This window comes from Alligator mississippiensis, chromosome 2 (assembly GCF_030867095.1).
Source record: "Alligator mississippiensis isolate rAllMis1 chromosome 2, rAllMis1, whole genome shotgun sequence".
Taxonomy (NCBI): Eukaryota; Metazoa; Chordata; order Crocodylia; family Alligatoridae; genus Alligator; species Alligator mississippiensis.
In genome coordinates this window covers 90,749,361-90,768,046 of record NC_081825.1, presented here as the reverse complement: position 1 = coordinate 90,768,046, position 18,686 = coordinate 90,749,361, and the positions used below count along the sequence as shown (strand labels likewise).

Sequence of the window (18,686 nt, the reverse complement as noted above, 5' to 3'; positions counted from 1 at the left end):
ACTTTTCTGGTAAGTGGATGATGAAGGTTCAGAGCCCTTCTGGTTGAGGAGAGCCTAGAACCTGGGTCTCCCACTCCTAGGGCAAGGGTTCTAACCACTAGACTGTTGGGCTCAAAAGTAGTATACCCTCTGCCACTCCACTTGCAGGATCAAACAGTTACTAGCCCTACACTGTCTTGTAACTAATGTTTCCAGGATGTGCATGGAGTTTTCATGCTTACATCTGGCAAGTTGCACAGGATCTAAAAATTGGTGAATGACTTGAAACACCTAGAAAATTTTAGCTGGATAGGTGTGCAGGTGCTATCTATTTACCAAAAGAAGAGTTGTATTTGGGCCAAGCATGAATTATACTCATCATTGAAGGTATTTGCGGACCCTTTTAAGTAAAATTAGAACCTTTGAATTTTTCTGGTCCTGAATCCTGAGATATTAGTAGGTAGTAGTCATCCATTCTTTGTTTCCTTCTTTATGTTACAAAGTACCGAAGAATCCAGGGGACAAACGTTCTGGGAAATCAGAAACATCACCAGTGGCTCCTAGGGCAGGAACCCAACAGAAAACACAGCAGCAGCATAAAGTAAACCAAGCATTACAGGTTCCCGCTGTCTCTCTTTATCCTTCTCGTAAGAAAGTACCAGTGAAAGACCTCCCACCATTTGGTAAGCAGAATGAGAGTGCATGTCATTCAAGACTCCAATATTTATTTGTGCAATTCAAGAGCATGTAACTTTAAAGCAATAAAAAGGTTTGAAAATGTAGTTCAAATGAACACTGCTAGTCAAAATGTGGTATAATACCTAGTTGCAATGGCAAAGATTATTTTCTAACTTCTCATTTATAACTTGAAACCTTAAAAACAATTCTCAGAAAGGATATTTCTAAGCCAGGTAAACTAGGAAGAGGTTTTATACAGGCCATAGCATAACTAGTAGGCCTGTGTGAAGCGGCTAGTATTTGCTTTGGATCTGGATTTGGCTGATTCGGGGGACAGAGATTCAATTCAGTGAATCACTGAATCTCTGAATCAAACAGACCCATCCCCCGCCTGCTTTCCCAGCCCCATCAATGGCTGTCCCACCCAGCCCTAGCATCCCAGCTCCTTTTTTTTTTAAAAGCCCACACTCACCAGCTCCTGCCAGGCAGGGAGCAACCCCCTCTTCCCCCCACTGCCCCATGTTGCATGGGGGCTCTGCCATGAGCTCCCAGAGACCCCAATGGCCACTGCAGCAGCCAGTGAGTGCAGTGATTTTTTAAAAGCACAGATGCTGGGGCCAGGCAGAGCAGCTATTGATGGGGATTGGGGCTCATGACAGGCTCCCCCCCATGCAGTGCGGGGCAGTAGGGGGCAGCGGGGATCACCCCCACTGCCTGGCAGGAGCTGGTGAGTGCAAGGCTTTTTTTTTTTAAATTATAAGTGCTGGGACGCTGGAGCCGGGTGGGGCAGCCATTGATGGGGCTGGGAGAGCAGGTGGGGGTTGAGGGGTCCCCAGGGGGACTGGGGGAGTAGGCAGGGGATGGGGCCTGGCAGGGATCCCCCCCTATGGTCCCCTCCCTCCTCCTTCAGCCCCCCCTTCCCCCATCCCATACTTACTGGCATGGAGTCCGGATCCATCTCCCTGCAGTGGCAAGCAGGGACAGACCGAATCTCCAAATCTTTTTCTGAATCGATTCAGAGGCTTCGGATCAATTCAGACCTTTCTGTTGATCTCCTGATTTGATTCAGATTTGGCTGCTGAATCGGGCCAAATCTCCTCCAAATTGAATCAGTACCTGAAGCTTCACACAGCCCTAATAATTAGGGCCGGGCAACTGGGACACAAGGTGGAATAGAGATGGGGAGACTCCTGAGTGGTAGCAAGGGGTTGTGCTCAACTTGAGTTCATCCGGGGGGGAGAAGCTGCAGCTGCAGTTTGGAGTAGGCATCGAATTCATCAGCCTTTCTTCTTTTTCCATGCTGTACAGCCAGCAGCTACTGGGTTAAGTGTCTCACAGACATTACAGAATTAAGGATTTTACAGTGTTTTACCACACACAGTTCATTGGCAGCTGTGGAGAGTTAACGTTGCTGTTGTGGCAGCAGTGTCTGTCATAGGGAAATATGGGGAGGCTGATGAGGGGACTCCGCTCCTCCTTACCCTCTAGTCCTTGGGTAAGCCTGTGCTACCTTAACTAAGATTCTGCCTCCCCTCTCTTTCCCACTCTTTTCTCTTGTGCTCAGCATAGCCCACTACCTAGTGCAGGGGTGGGCAAAATACAGTTCACAGGCTGGATCTGACCCTCCAAGGTATTGTTTTCCAGCCCAGGTGCAGGTGGCAGCTCAGGCCATGGTGCATGTCCTGCCGCCTCTGGGTATGCAGCATGGTTGGACTCATCTTTCTGGCAGCAGCAGCAACGGTGGCTCCCACCACCAAAGCACCTCAGTCCATCTACCACACACCCACCATTGGGCATAACAGACAAAGCAGGTCGACAGAGAGACCAGCCTAGGACCTCTGTGAGTAGTGCACGCTCACCTGGGAGGATGGGATGAGGCTATAGGAAGGTTTAGGGGGCAGTGTCCAGGATCACAGCTCTGTCCCAGGCCCCATCCCTGCACTGACACCACCCTGCGATCCTGGCCTCAGCCCTGCCCACCCATCCCCTTCTGAAACACTACTCCCTACCCACCTGCAGCCCTATCCCATCTGCCTGACTGAGCACACCCTGCCCACAGAGGTCCTGGGTTTATTTCCATGAAGAGCCCACTCACCCACTGCTCCATCTGGTATCCCTGGCAATGGGTGCAGGTCAGAAGAGTCTGGGCCAGGTAGGATCAATGGCCGCCCTCCCCTCCCTCCCTTGCCAGTACTGCACTGAGTACTCCCATTTCTCCTGTTGTGCTGGGTCACCACCATCTTGCCCGCCCCCACCCGCCAGTCCACAACAGCTTACTAAAACTCCCTAAGTGGCCCCCCCAGCCCAAATAACTGCCCACATCGATTTAGCACAAAGAAATAGCTAGCCATGTCTCTATACATGCAACAATTTGAAAGAGCTTTGCTCTCTGTTCTGTCTCCATCTGCTGTCGGGCTCTACACATATTGTTTAGACTGTCACAGGGAGAATTAGCGAGACCAAATAAGCAAGCAGTAATTTAGCATTACTCAAGTTCCTTAGTTGCTGCTTGAATTAGCTGTGATGCTTCAGTCGGTCCTCTTTTGCTCATGGTGGGAAGGATTTTGAAAACCAATTAGGCTGGGCTGATCAAATAATTCTGAATTCTGGATCAGGTCAAAGACAAATTCTGTGCCATACCTGAAGAACATTTCCAACCCTAAAATATTCAAATCTGTCAAAGTTGCTCTGTTTACACTTTTCAGCAGCAAAGCTCTCTCATTTGAGGAAAAAAAGTGCAAATCAGATGTCTATTTTAGAAGATTTCGTCAGTCTTTATATCCTAGATCTTCTCCAGGGAAAGACAGCTGTAAAAATATATTACCTCTCCAGATCTATGCTTGCCCATGATCTGCCTTAGCTCTTTTTTTAATTTTTGACCTTGTAAGCTATTTAGGAACTGAAGAGCAGGTGAGATCCTTCTATATAACCATTCAGAAAACAACTGGATCGGTCAGAGGATGTGCATCTCTAACATTTCTGATTTTCAGGATTCTAGTAGCCATCGAGATGATGCTATATCCCAGATTATAGATTAGTATATCCCTGAACAACATTTACAAAGTTACCTTTTAAGTGAACTACTAGAAGCCCAGTGACAACAGCATGTTAGCTAATGGACTTGGTCCAGAATCTGAAGGAGACTGGTCTGCTTTCATTTTCCAAGCTGAATAAAATGTAGGAGTAGACAATATACCATAAATAGAAAGAATAAATAAAATGTTTATTATTGAAATTAGTATCAGTAGATCAAAAAAGAAAAATGCTTAAAAACATTTTACCATTTACAGTGTCCTCCTTTAATAACACACTGTATAATTGTTTGAGATTTTATGCATATATTTCCATTCTTCCTTTCTTAAAGGCATTAACTCACCACAAGCTTTAAAGAAAATTCTTTCTTTGTCTGAGGAAGGAAGTTTGGAGCGTCACAAGAAACAAGCTGAAGACACAATATCAAATGCATCTTCACAGATGTCTTCTCCTCCCACTTCACCACAGAGCTCTCCAAGAAAAGGTATAAGATGCATACTAAATTTTGTATCTTTTTCTTTTCACCTCCCGGTTTTAGAAATAGCTTTGAGAGAATTATGGAGACGTAGTGAATCCTTCACTTACGTTCTGTCATGGGCAAGGTCAGCCAGGGAGCACAGCAGCAGCACTCCAATGGAGGCATTAGGAACCATTAGCATAAGACAGGAAGATGGTCTCAAGCAGTCTAGACCCCATGTACTAAACAACTTGCATTCCTGTTGTGTCAAATTACCATGATCCCTTCTTCAGTTGCTTTATGCCAATGGTAGCATAAATGGGTGAAATGTTTTGACCTTACAATGCCATTATAAGGCAACAGTGGGTGCATTAACTCAATCCACTGCTTACTGCTGTAGGAATTGACAAGATTGAAGTCCAGTGTAGCTGCTGTGCAGTTGTGCTAGATGAGGAGAAATCCATGTAATACAAGGACAGATTTGCCTAGATTGGCTTGAGACACAGACCCTCGGTGCTTTAGATTTTCTGTCTATTTGCAGCATGGTTACTGCAAGAATTAATGGTAAATATCTGAAGAATAGTATTGCACAATGAAGCTTTCTTGCTCAGTTACTTTAATAAAAACTATTCAATAAAATATTTATTTAGTAAGAGTACTTCCAAGCATGATTACCCAAATCAGCATTTATTTCTATTTTCTTGAAAAGGATTATTATTTAGAAATTGTGATAAACAGTTTAATTTCTATCCTGTTTCCTTTTTCATTGGATTTAAAGAGGGGGGAAAAAACTCCAAAAAAACAAAACATAGATACTTGCCCTTTTTTATTTAAAAAAAAAAAAATGTGGGGGAAAAAAAAAGAATGCCACTTTAGAAATATCTGACGTAGGACTATACTATTGTAACGTTGATGTTACGTTCTCCTTCCAGTCTTTTTAAATAAATATAGAAATCAGTTTAGTGGCTTGTATTTAAAGGGAAGGGGAATGAGAGTGGTCACAGTTGAACTCCCACACAGCAAGAACGTTGGCCTCTGAAAGAGTAGCAGTAATTCTGACCAGATTAAGAAATTGAAACTCTCATGCAGTTCATGTGGGTATTGCACTCTATTTTCTTTGTCAAACGGATATCTAAACCCTTTTCTCATCCTGTTAGGTGGCAGTGGCAATCAGCTGAGATCTTATGGCTCCAGACTGTCGGACCTAACCAGTTCCTCCTCTTCTCTTGGAAGTGAGAGCAGTAACAAGAATAACAATGCGTCACGGACCTATGGGATAGGTGGGGTTTACCTAGAACCAAAAAGGGAAAGAATAATCACAAGAACAATTGGGTAAAGAGAGTTCTAAAAAGAGAGAGGGAGAATGCCTCTCAAAAGCACAGACAAATACCCCAAACCTCTGCTTAAGTGATCTTTTCTGTAGTTGAGATGGAGGAGGATCTTATGCAGAAAAGGCTTTGATAATCTGCTTTAATCTTTGTAAGATCTCAGCATATATTTTTTTCAATAACTTTTTAGGAGGGAATAAATCTACATTATTTTGATCACATTTGATCAACACCTGTGGGTTTTTTTTCTTGAAAAAGGAATCAGGATTCTATGTTTAGCTAAATGGAGAGGAAGCAGTACTGTGTACTTGGAAAAACAAAATATGAAAATGATTTTAAACCGTAAAGCATATTCAAGATTAATGGCATCATGAAATTAACATCTGTAAATATGCCCTTGTAAATTAATCATATGTGGCAATGTTGGGGCTATATTCTAAGCAAGTGTGAATGGGAGAAGCTCAGTTGAAGTTTCCTTAAAGCTCACTGGTGAACGGCAAACCAAAAATGGAAACTTAGTTTATGCACAAATATATGTTCTTGAGTGACCTTTAACTTAACTGGAAGGTCATTAATACAACATTATGTTGTAATAACTTACACAAAAAACTTTCTGCTCTTATCCAGCATGGCTTAAACCATAGATGGTATCCCAAAGTCTGACAATCTTACATTTTTGGATAAACTTAATCCAAAAAGCCTCACCGCAATCCATTTGATGCCTGGTATTAACATTATTGTATAAATAATGTTAATCGCTTACCAAATACAACCAAGATTTAGAAGTATGACAGCTTTTGAAAAGGTGAGTGTAAAAATTTTGGAGGCACTTCATCAGCCTAAATAGCGGAGGAGCCTTCAGCACAGGCATTTATGCTTAATGTAGTTTTCATTTTCTATTTGCAATTCACCCCTGAAATGTAGCTTTGTAGAGCAGACAAAATTGTGTGCAGGAGAGGATCTACATGGAATATTGGTATCATCCAGCCACATGTCTATACTCCCTTTAATCTTTGAGAGCATTTAGATGCATAAACTTGCAAATGTAATTCTTATCAAGAAGAGTATTTTTCACATAAAGCTAGAGATCCAAACATATACTTGTGACAAACTAGGTGTTGATTCTGTAAAGAAAGGGGCAAACTTTTCTAAATACAGATATTTCATGTTGTCACTTTTTTAACTCTAATCAGAAATAAAATGCATATTAGTTTAAAGGTCCCATTGCATTATTTTTGCCTCACACACTGCTGCTCTCCATGAAAGAAATGCTTTCAAAATGTTACGTACTCTAATAACAGTCATACTAAATGTCTATCATATGTTGAAAATGTCTGTAACAAGTTTTTTGGTTGCAAACTTGGAATGCCTGATTAACGTGATGCTGTTCCTTATGCAGGCTATACTTTGGCTCCTAGTGGCACAGTGGATAACTTTTCAGATTCTGGTCACAGCGAAATTTCTTCCAGATCTAGTATTGTCAGCAATTCCTCTTTTGACTCCATGCCAATCTCGTTACATGATGAGAGAAGACAGAGGCATTCTGTCAGCATCGTAGAAACTAATCTTGGTGTGGGGAGGATTGATAGAAGAACCATGATTGAACCAGATCAATACAGTTTAGGGTAGGAATTTTACATGTTTACACTTGTAAAGAATTTTTTTTTATGAATGTTTCTCCCCTCTGAAGGAAAATTCTACTTCTTTCATCTAAATCACTATCGCATCTCCTCACATATTTTAGTTCTTGAGAAAATGTGTCAGCCTCTTCCTACCCTGCACTAATGTGTGTAGCATTAACAGTAATCACTTCATACTTGTTCTGTATCTTTCAAGACACATGTGCCCTGTATCAGGGCAGGGCAGGCTGCAGCTGGGGCCAGGGGCCATGCTGGGCTCTTCCGGGGGGGGTGGGGTGGGGGCTGCGCTTGGGGCATGTGGCTCTGGGAGGGGATTGGGGGGGTTATGGCAAAACTTGGGATGGCTGCAGCCCCCCCCCCCCCCCCCCCCCTCGGAGCTCTTGTCCCAGAACCACTGCCACCCACCCCAAGCACAGTGTGGCCTAGCCACTCCTTCCCATCCTCCACCAGGAAAAGCCTGGCACAGCCCACAGCTGCAGCCCGCCCCATCCTGCACAGATCTGGGGGGGGTTACCCCCCCCCAGCCTCCTGGGGTGCGCACAGTGGTAGGAACCACTCCCCCTCCCCACACCTCCCAGACGAGCCATGGCTCCATCCCATACCCACTCCACCCTGGCTGGGCAGTGCCTACCCCAGCCCCACTCCCTCCCGCACCACAGGGAGCATTGATCTGTCCCCCCATACCCCTTCCCTCCCCTCCACCACAACAGACTTACAAGCTGCACACAGCTCTCCAAGTTGCCAGGCTGTGCTCCTCGCTGCCTTGTGCTGCGCTGTGGCTGCACGCATGCATGGGCATTAATCAGCCAAATTATCAGCCACATCAGACCAATTTCCGATGTAATCAATTTTCTTTATATCGGTGCCGATCCAATATTGGACCGATGTATTAGTGCACTTCTAGTTATTATGTATCTTTGTACTGCTGGTAAGGGAGACCGAGTTAGAGAGGTCAAATGATTTGTGCAAACTCAGTGAGAGCCAGCTTTACAGCTAGTCAGTATTCATTTCTCACTGAAGAGGCTTTCATAGAAAAATGCTGATTCATTAAACTCATTGTTTGGCTCCAAACACTTCTAGATTGGATAAATCAAAGCAAATGAAAATGCTGTGTAGGAAACCTGCTTGGATCTGTGATGAGCTACTGAGTTGCCACTGTACTTCCAGGCAGTGGCGACGCGTAGAGGATGCACGGGGGTGCACTTGTACCCCCTAAGCACTGGTGCACCTGCCGACTGGCTGCGCTTGCTTCTTAGGCGATAGGCAGGCGGGAGCGATGGTGCCCCCCCCCCTGCAAGAGCCAGCTGATTGCTGCAGCCGCTCCCCCCAGCAGCTGCAGCCACTCCCAGAAGCAGCTGCAGTGATCGGCTGGAGTGAATGGCGGGATTGGCTGCGGGGGTCCCCCGGGCAGCAAGATCGGCCACGGGGGACCCCCACCCCCTATGGTCCTGGGTAGGACTGATTGCAGGGGGGCATGTACCCCCCTGACTAAGACGGCATCAGTCACCCATCCTTCCAGGGTCTGTAGAATCTTGGCAACCTCCAGACTTTCCAGAATCCCAGGTCAGCCAGTGCAGGAGCCTGGGACACTGAGACCTCAAACCCAGGAGCAATCTACGTGGTGGTGATGTCCCAGAGCTAAGGGTCCTGGGAGTTGCGCAGCTGGTGCATAGAATTGACATTTTTCTTTGGTTAGTTTTGTTGCTGCTATGCAATTGATAGTTCCGGTTCATTCAGCAGTTGCAGGGTCCCAGGCAGAATTATATAGTTTTCAAAATACTATGCTTTGGTGTTTCCAAAACAAAACTTGTGACAAAATCTGACTTGCAAAAGCATACTGAAAAAAAAATTGATTTTATTTGTATTTGAAACCAAATCCAAAATGTCAAAACTTCTCAAAAGGTACAAAGCCTGAATTTTGGCTCAGTTGTTCCTTGCTCACCAGTCCTTTGCATAATCCCCACCTGGCATAAGCTATAGGAAATCCAGCCATTTATCAGGCAGGATACTTTTATTCTGTACATGTGAACACTGTCTGCCCGTGTTGGAAGCCAATGTCAAGGCTGTGATGTAACCTTTGAATAGAATCACAGAGCAGGCCACATTTTTGAGATGCCTATTTAGTGAGTGCTGGAGACCTTTTTGTCAAGGATGATCTTAAGAGAGAATGTCCTGTATTCAAAATCAAACATGTCATTAATACTTAGTACAAATTATCTAAGGTTTTCATGGACACGAAAAGCTGCATTAGGAGATGCCTCCATCACTTTTTTCCCCTTTACTATCAAATTCTCTTTGTGTTTGTGAAATAATTAATGTTTCAGTTTTGCCCGTTATTTACTGATTAACACTGACTACCTCATTGTAATATCTTTCTTTCTCTTATTCACTGCACGTGCAGTTCATATGCACCACTGTCAGAGAACAGAGGCCTGTATGCTGGAGCCACAGTGCTTTCTTCTCCCAGTACAGAGGAGCTATCGCAGGATCAGGGGGATCGAGTTTCACTTGATGCAGCAGACAGTGGTCGTGGCAGCTGGACTTCTTGCTCAAGCGGTTCTCATGACAACATACAGACAATACAACACCAGAGAAGCTGGGAGACTCTTCCTTTTGGACATGCTCATTTCGATAATGCAGGAGATGGGGCAGGATTGTGGGCCTCAGGCAGTCATATGGACCAGATGATGTTCCCCGATCATGGCCCAAAGTATGGCAGGCAGAGTCAAGGTAGGGAGGGCCTTGATCAAGCACAATCCAGAGCAAGCTGGGCATCCTCCACAGGCTACTGGGGCGAGGACTCAGAAGGTGATACAGGTACCATAAAGCGGAGGGGTGGGAAGGATGTATCGATTGAAGCTGAAACCAGTAGCATAACATCTGTAACAGCAGAGGAGACAAAGCCAGCTTCCATGCCTGCTCATATAGCGGTATCATCAAGTAGTGCAAAGGGTCTTATTGGTAAGTTAAGTTTTGTTTACCGGGAAGCAATCTATTAATTTGTATATACTCCTGGATTTTTTGTAGTAATAATTTTCTTTTCTACTGATTTGTTTTTATAGCAAAACCAGTCACTTCATAGTCTTTTTCCAAATTTTGCCCTATAATTGAGTGTTTACTGCAAGGGAAAATGTAGTTTTATACTGTTTATTCATTCTGAGTAATAGTGGCCACTTGTTCTTATTTTGTGAGCGGTCACAAAACATAAAGATATTAATTCAGCTCTAGGTCAGTATGTCGAGATATTAATATAGTTAGGCTGCTATTGTCAAATGTGAATGATTAACGTAGGCCTCAGAGTCTGTACATAGGCACTGCTGGGAATGTGGCCTGATTTCCACCTTCTACTCCCAAAGGGCTTTGCTTTGCAGGTCCTTGCAATTTTAGTAGTAGTTGTGGATACTTTATCACCTCTAAAATGGGGTCATTTTATTCCCTCAGCCCTCTTCACCACTTCACACTGCCCTTCTCTTAGAATAACTTATGATTGGGTCAGTGCCTCAAACTGGATGCAGATTTGAATTTCCTTAAACTTTGAAGGACAGGTCTTTGCATCCAGGGTCTTGGTCATGCCGGACTAATATTGCACCTCTCATTCATTCAACATGATGCTAGATGGGAGTTGACAGGTATGATTCCAGACTGGCTGTCATGTAAGGCAGACAAGCATTCCACAAGGGGGCCTACTTCTAAAATATTCAAGCTGATAAAGCTTTAAGAAATGTAAGACTGAAAGCTCCAGTGAAATTTATAGCCAGTCCAGCACCACTGGAGAAATTGCTCCTGCATTTTTATACCCAACATACCACTTCACCAGAGAAGCACCAGGATGCAGCTTAGTGGGTTGGGTCAGTTCAATTATATAGGCCCTCTACACCTGTCATTTAGACATTAATTCAGCTGTAGGTCAGTATGTCGAGATTATTAATATAGTTAGGCTGCTGTTTTCAAATGTGAATAGGAAAAGGAGTGAGCGGGATCAAAGTGAAATAAAGTAATGAAGCAAATTGTGGATGAAGTAGGGTCAACCCTATAGTTCAGTGCAAATCAGAGTCCATCTGTTTGTTTTATTTTTTTAGTTTTATATCCTGCTCTGTCCTAAGACTGAGAGTGGTTAAGGCACTAAATGGCAGGAGAGAAATACAGATTTCTTATCTTCTCCAAAACACAAAAAGAAGCAATGGGAATGAGGGGGGAAGGGAGGAAAGAAACACATAGGAAAGGAAGAGAAAGCATAAGATTTGGGGCCTGAGCCAAGGGAGAGAACAGTAATGTATTTCATACTGCATTATTTTGAGTAAGTCTTTGTAGGAGATGATCACCTCTTAGCCAACTTCTTTTCAAATAATAAATGAGAATGTGCAACAGCTTGAACCAGTCACTTGGACCATTAACACATCAGTGATGTTAATATTTTCTTGCTGGCATTTAATGTCAGTACTATTGCTTAAATTTCCTTATGAGTTGAAGAGCCAGATCCTCAAAAGGTCTTATGTACTGAAATCTCACAAAACTGCTATATTAGGTGCCAAATCAAAAATATAGGTTGTAACCTTCGAGGCACAATCCATAAGCTTTCTCTGCTTCTCCAGTGAAGTTCTCTGGAAGTTCACTGGATGATGTAATCACACCTGAGCTGTGGTGAGCAGCTAGGCACCCAAGGGCCACTGAAAACCACCAAACAGATGTTCTTACCTCAGGGTTCAATTCAGCTTGTGTAAACTGGCCGCACCTTCCACAATGGACCCTGTATAAAACACAGCTGGATGAGGAGGAGGAGATGATGTTGGTTGTTGCAGTACCCACTCAGCGTGTGGTAGACTTAGGTTCAATACCCTCCTCTACCTTGAGGGTATTTGAACTGACATTTTGTAAAACATTTAATCCTCCATTAGATAAGAAACTGGAACTCAGGTGTCTTTTTATTTTCTAGCAAATACTCTATCCATTAGACCCGTGATGCCTGACCTTCTGGACTTATGGGTGGATGAGTGTGCAGGCCAGATCCAATGCTAGGTTGGCACATAGGATTGGTCACCAGTTGCAATCCTGCGTGTTGGTCTGGTCCCAAGTGCCCAGATCCAGCTGCAGAACAACCCTGTGTACCAGTCCAACTGCACATTGGTGCACTGTGCTGCACAAGGCCACATTATTTGACCTGTAGGCCTTTGCACAGGTCTAGAAATTTGGCAGGAGGGAAAGGCAATTAACAGTGTATCTGCTCCCCTGCTGCCATATTTCTGGACCTGTAGGAAGCCCTGCTGGCTGGAGATTGAGCATCACTGCACAAGAAAAAGAACTGATGCTCTTTTGGCCCACTGCTCGTGGGGCACTGCATATTCCACAAAACCATTTCAGCAGGTAACATTGAGAGAGCACCAGTGCAGAACATTTCCTCAGCATTTCCCATTGGCTTCTCAGCACACTAGCTTTTGTGCATCTCATTCTTCCTAGGTGCCTGACTTCCCTATGCACTAAATGCAGACAGCCTCACTGCCCAACTTACAACTGCAGATAGTTCCAACTTACATTCCACTAGATAGTAAGACACCAAAAGGTTAAGTGATGCGTTGCTGAGCATTGCACTTTCAAAGATCTAATCTAGAGTGCTCACCTTGGTGCCCTCATTCAGTCTGTCTAGATGTTAAAATATTGCTGTAGTTCTTATAGCTTGTTTTCTGAAAGAGATGGCTAGAAATATGCTCCCTCTTTATCTATTTAATGCATGTTTTTCAGTAGCATTTATATAGAACTTACATTTCCAAATATCTTCTTATAAATATTCTTACAATTATTTTCTGTAAATTGGGATTTATTTTTCCTTCTCATCACTTCAGTCCTCCCCCTGCCTGTAATTCTACAGACATTTCTGAAGCATCTTAAAAACATTCAGTGTTTTTAATGGCGTTTAAAAATTCTGGAGATCTTTCCAGTTTCTTAAGTTTCCAGATGTTATTGGTGGCCTGTCCTGTCTGATCTACATTTCTGACATTTGTAGGTAACGTATAGAGATCTTTGTATCCTGAAAAACATAATATTAGAAACTAGCATAAAACTGGGTAAGCGGAAAGAGTTTTTTTTCCCCACTCTCAATACCATAGGCATACCATTGCCATTTCATCTAGGAATTATATATATATTTTTAATGAGATGACTGGAATCCTTTGTGGTTTGAATTTGTGGCTGCACCTGCTTTTTCCCCTGGACTGGCAATGTATTAAAACAGTCTACTATCATTGGTCCATTTTATATATGCATTCTGCACTGTGTGTAATTCTGTAAATTGTTTGATTTTTAATATGCAACATGTTGATTTAATGTGTAACTTTTTGCAGGACTGGAGTCCACTTACTTTGTGTACAGTTTAGTATGTAATAAGATATTTTGTCAAGTTAAAATCTGGAGGTTGGCTTTTGCATAAGGATTGCCTACATGACAGAAATACAGTCATACTGCACATGCTGTATTTTGCCAACAATGCTGCTTATGATTCCTTTTTCAAGATATTATATTCATTGCATGCTATTTAATACTAGAATCTTCTTCTGTTTGTAAATTGACTCTTATTTGGGTCCACACCTGTTGGACTGAAGCAAGTTTTGACTGATACAGTTTTATTCTACTTGTTCTTGTTTTTCCTCAGCCATCATTTCTAATAGTAGTCTGCTCTCTTTACTGCAGCCCGAAAAGAGGGCCGGTATCGAGAACCACCTCCAACTCCTCCTGGTTATGTAGGAATACCCATTGCTGACTTTGCGGAAAGTATTTCTCATCCTGCCAGAAAACCTCCAGATTACAACATAGCACTTCAGCGGTCTAGGATGATGGCACGAACATGTGAGAGCCATGGGACTTCAACTTCGCAGCAGCAATCACATGGTCTTTCAGCTAGCAGGCCTGTGAACAAACCTCAGTGGCATAAACCAAATGAGTCAGACCCACGTCTTGCTCAGTATCAGTCCCAAGGGTTTTCCACAGAAGAGGATGGTAAATTCCTAATCATACTTTCCAAATATTGAGCAAGATTTAGATTTTAAAAGGGCATCAACACTTTTTCATGCCCTGGAGTTTCCCTGGGTAGAAGCTATGTCTTACACACACACACACACACACACACACACACACACACACACACACACACGGAGAGAAATTCTTGCAATAAATTAATGTTGCTTTATCACCTACATTTTAAAAACTTCTTTGATCTTCCTTTTGTTAATGTCACAGTGGCTAAATTAATTTAAAGCTGTTGTGTTTAAGGAAGTTTTATGTGCAGTTTTTAGTGAGTTGAACCTTACAGTTGAGCATAGCAAAACTTTTAATTTCATAAAAGTGCTGCCTCAGGTATTTTTCATGTGCATGTGACTGGGAGAGTACATCACTGTACCTGCAGAAGTGTTGATGTTTCCAGTAGGGAAAGCTAACCAGCCACTTCAGCTGCAAGACGTTTGTGGTTTTTTTTTAATAAGGGCATTAGAAAAGAGAGTGATTTCTGGCCAACAACATCCAAGGAAGGTCACAAGATACCACTAAGCAGTTATAAATTTAGAAGCTTTTGGCTGAATGCTTATGTGCCAACCTAGCATTCTTCAGGAGGGCAAAGACAAGTTCATCTCGAGTAAAACTTAATCAAAGCTAGTTTGCTTCATTTACAATAGCAGTTTATACCTCAGATTATTTAAGTACATAATTTTTACAGAGAAATGACGACTTTGAACACAAGTAAACTTTGGTTATGAGCAGCTTTGTTTTAAAGGGGTTACAACTAATTTCCCCCTCTTTTCTTATGTTTGCAGAAGATGAGCAAGTCTCCGCTGTTTAAGAACCGGGGCTTTTCTGGATCCAGAGTGAGCCACCTTAAAGGAGAGCACAAGAAGATGTCCCTAGAACAGGAGCCTTGGAACTATAACTAAAGGATGGTGGACCTATTTGCCTCCTTCCCTGCCTTAAAGCAGCATGGGGCTTCTTCTCCCCCTTCCTCCCCCTTCTCCCTTGCATGTGAAATACTGTGAAGAAATCGCCCTGGCACTTTTCAAACTGTGTTGCTTGAAATGCACAGTGCAGCAATCTCCAAGCTACCACTGTCGCTGTCTGCCACATCACACAGTATCATTCCAAATTCCAAGATCATCACATCAAGATGATTAATTCTGGCTGCACTTCCCAATGCCTGGAAGGGTTTTTTAATCTTTCTTTTAGATTTTAATCACAATCCTAGCACTTAGTCTCATTGCGATAATGAGATAAGCTAGTTGTCAAACTACATTTGGCCTTTAACCTACAAAGAGAAAAATGCATTGAAATCCTTCAAGGACACAGTGCTTGTTTGCTTGTTTACAATGCCTTCGTTACAATTCTGTATATTTGTGTTCTGACAGCAAATGTTACAGCTGCATCGTAAGTACAGTATTATTTCATACCTTTAAGTAGGGTTGCCAGCCTGGGCTCGTAGAAACAAAATGAGTATCACATGGCAGAGTATGGCAGAATGGAAGGCAAGGGTTGTGAGACAGACTGAGCTCCACTTTTAAAGTGCCCCATCCTGGACTCTTCAAAAGTGTACATTTTTTGAATTACTGGTATTATCAGCTGGCTTTGTGTAAATGCAGTGCTTGAGAGTATCCAGTGGAGAAGAACAGGACACTGTGTGTCCCATACCTGTGCCTTGTGGAATACAGGATGGCATACTGCAGAAAGTGTCCCATTTGAATGAGACAGATGGCAACCCCACCTTTAAGTTATTGTTGTGCTCTCTCTCTCTTTTACTATGATTAGAAGCATAGTTTATTTTAAGAGAAAAATTAACTGGATACTTTTGCAGTGAAGGCAAGCTGGGATGTCACAGCTACTGTCAGCTGTTTAATACTGATCTAATACTCTCCCTTTATTGACTTGGCATTAGGGAATAAACAAGCCTTTAAATGACAAATAATGAGTTTAGATTTGCCAGCCTTTGCAATGCAGAAATAGTCACAACTGTTAATGGCTTTATGGAACACTGCATGTGTAGAGAAGGCCAACGTGTAGCAACCACCTGCTCACAGCTGCTATTAACCCTGTAATGACTGAAATGACCCTTTCCCTCTATTTTTGTGTTGTTTTTGCACAGACTCCGGAAAAGTGAAGGCTGCCATTCCGAGTAGTACTCAAATGTGAGGAACTGCTGGTCTTGGGTTTTTTTGTTTCCATTGAACTCAGCTGATCATATTGATCAGTAGATAAACGTAAATAGCTTCAACTTTTAAAGATCAAATTGCAGTGTTTTTTCACTGTATCAAAAATGTCAGTGCTTTATTTAATTCTTTCTCCTGGCTTTTGTCTATTTGCTTATATATCACATTATCAATTACGCATTTGTAATTTTACTTGTAATATGCATTATTTGCCAGTTTTATTCTCTAGGCTATGGACCTCATGTGCATATAGAAAGACAGAAACCTAGCTCTATCACAAGTTGCACAAATGTTATATAAGCATTAAGTAATTGTAGACCATAGGACTGCTAATCTCAGTTCGCTCTGTGATGTCAAGTGCAGAATGTACAATTAACTGGTGATTTCCTCATACTTTTGATACTACTTGTACCTGTATGTCTTTTAGAAAGACATTGGTGGAGTCTGTATCCCTTTTGTATTTTTAATACAATAATTGTACATATTGGTTATATTTTTGTTGAAAATGGTAGAAATGTACTATGTTTATGCTTCTACATCCAGTTTGTATGAAGCTGGAAAATAAATAAATATAACATTAATGAAGTCCACATTGATTTTTACATATTTTGTGTTCTACGTACTTGAAAAAATTTAGCTATGAAAAGAATTTACTTCTATGTGTATGAATATTAAAGGGATACTGCCAAGTAATGAGGTGTAAAGTTGGTGTGGAGTTTTTTTTAACCTACATTTTTGTTGCTTATGTTCTGAAAATTCATCATTTCACTGCTCAACTAGAATGGACGATATTTGGTGGCTACCCTGCCTCAGAAGCAGTTAGAGGTAGAAAATCAGTTGATTGTCTCTACAAAACCTTTGGGGCATAAGAAATATAAATGTTGACTTTATTTCATAGATTTCATAGACATTAGGGACTGGAAGGGACCTCATGAGATCATAGAGTCCTGCCCCCCTGCCAGAGGCAGGAAGTCTGCAGGGATCAAATGATCCTAGCAAGATAAACATCTAAATGCCTTGTGAATGAGTCCAGAGTAGATGCTTGCACCACTTCTGGGAGGAGTCTGCTCCAGACATTGGATACTTGGACTATTAAAGACATTTTTCCTTATATTGAGTCTGAATCGGCCTTCCAGAAGTTTGTGGTTGTTGGACCTAGTTATCTTCTGGGGAGCCCTGGTGAACAACTGTTCTCCCAGATCCTGATGATCCTCACCCCCGCCATATACTTATAGGCAGCCACCAAGTGCCCCCTGAGCCTTCTCTTCACCAGGCTGAAGATTCTCATGTAAGGCTTGCTCTCCTGGCCTTTGATCATATGACTCTCTCAAGCCTGTGCACATCCCTCCTGAAATGGGGGGGCCCAAAAGTGGATGCAGTACTCCAGCTGCGGCTTCACCACGGCTAAGTAAAGCAGGAGGATGATGTCCCTGGTTTTACTCGAAATGCATTTGTAGATGCACGCCAGAATTTGGTTTGCTCTGTCAGCCATGGCATCGCATTGCGGGCTCATGTTCATCTTGTGGTCAATCAAGACCCGCAAGTCCCTTTTGGTTGCCCTGCTAGCGAGTATAGCACCACTGAGCCTATAAGTATGATGCTGGTTTTTTTGTCCCAAGGTGGAATACCCTGCATTTTTCTACGTTGAATGCCATCAGGTTCTGGTCAGCCCACTTGACAGGCAAGTCCAGGTCAGCCTGTATCCCCAGCCTGTCCTCCAGCATGACCACCTTCCCCCATAGTTTAATGTCATCTGCGAACTTTGCCAGTCCACATCTGATGCCCGAATCCAGGTCATTAATAAAGATATTGAAGAGTACTGGCCTGAGCACTGAGCCCTGAGGGACTCTACTGGTAACCTTGTGCCACATTGATTTGTTCCCATCAACTGGTAACCTTTTGGGTCTGACCCTGGAGCCAGTTCCCCAGCCATCAGATTGTGAGATCGCCAAGGCCACAGTTCCCCAGCTTGGTCATGAGGACATCATGGGAGACAAAGTCAAAGGCCTTCTTGAAGTCCAGATAAAGAACATCAACCTTGTCTCCCTTGTCCAGGCAATGCATCACCTGGTCATAGAAGGAGATGAGGTTGGTCAGGCAAGACCTGCCAGTGATACAGGTCAGTCGCATCTTATGCGGGGGTTAGGTTCTGAAGTCAGCGCGTAAGGTGAAAATAGCGTATAGTCAAATTGCGTATTACTGTGCCAGCGATTTGACTAGCGGTGACTGCCTCTGCCTCCAAAACCTCCCGCCGCCACTGCGGAGCTGTGCTTAGAGCTGTGTGGCCAGCGGCAGTGGCGCAGCATGGGGTGGTGGTGGGGAAGGCTGCGTGCCGCCCAGCCACCACCACACTGCCAGCGGTGACTGCCTCTGCCTCCAAAACCTCCTGCTGCCATTG

General features: G+C 43.1%; 1 protein-coding gene across 16 annotated transcripts in view; it reads left to right on the top strand.

The window, feature by feature from the left end:
* RAPGEF2 (Rap guanine nucleotide exchange factor 2) overlaps window positions 1-16,869 on the top strand; it is a 333,613-nt gene extending 316,744 nt beyond the window's left edge. For 8 of the 16 annotated variants that reach the window (XM_059721919.1, XM_059721915.1, XM_059721913.1 and 5 more), the window contains 7 exons: window positions 483-662; window positions 4,022-4,174; window positions 5,305-5,427; window positions 6,875-7,100; window positions 9,517-10,076; window positions 13,797-14,102; window positions 14,912-16,869. In XM_059721919.1, the coding sequence (XP_059577902.1) occupies window positions 483-662; window positions 4,022-4,174; window positions 5,305-5,427; window positions 6,875-7,100; window positions 9,517-10,076; window positions 13,797-14,102; window positions 14,912-14,937 (1,574 nt within the window). In that variant the 3' untranslated portion in view covers window positions 14,938-16,869. The remainder of the gene's footprint in view (window positions 1-482; window positions 663-4,021; window positions 4,175-5,304; window positions 5,428-6,874; window positions 7,101-9,516; window positions 10,077-13,796; window positions 14,103-14,911) is intronic. The other 8 variants (XM_059721921.1, XM_059721920.1, XM_014593981.3 and 5 more) reach the window with 5 other exon arrangements.
* Window positions 16,870-18,686: the final 1,817 nt, after the last annotated feature.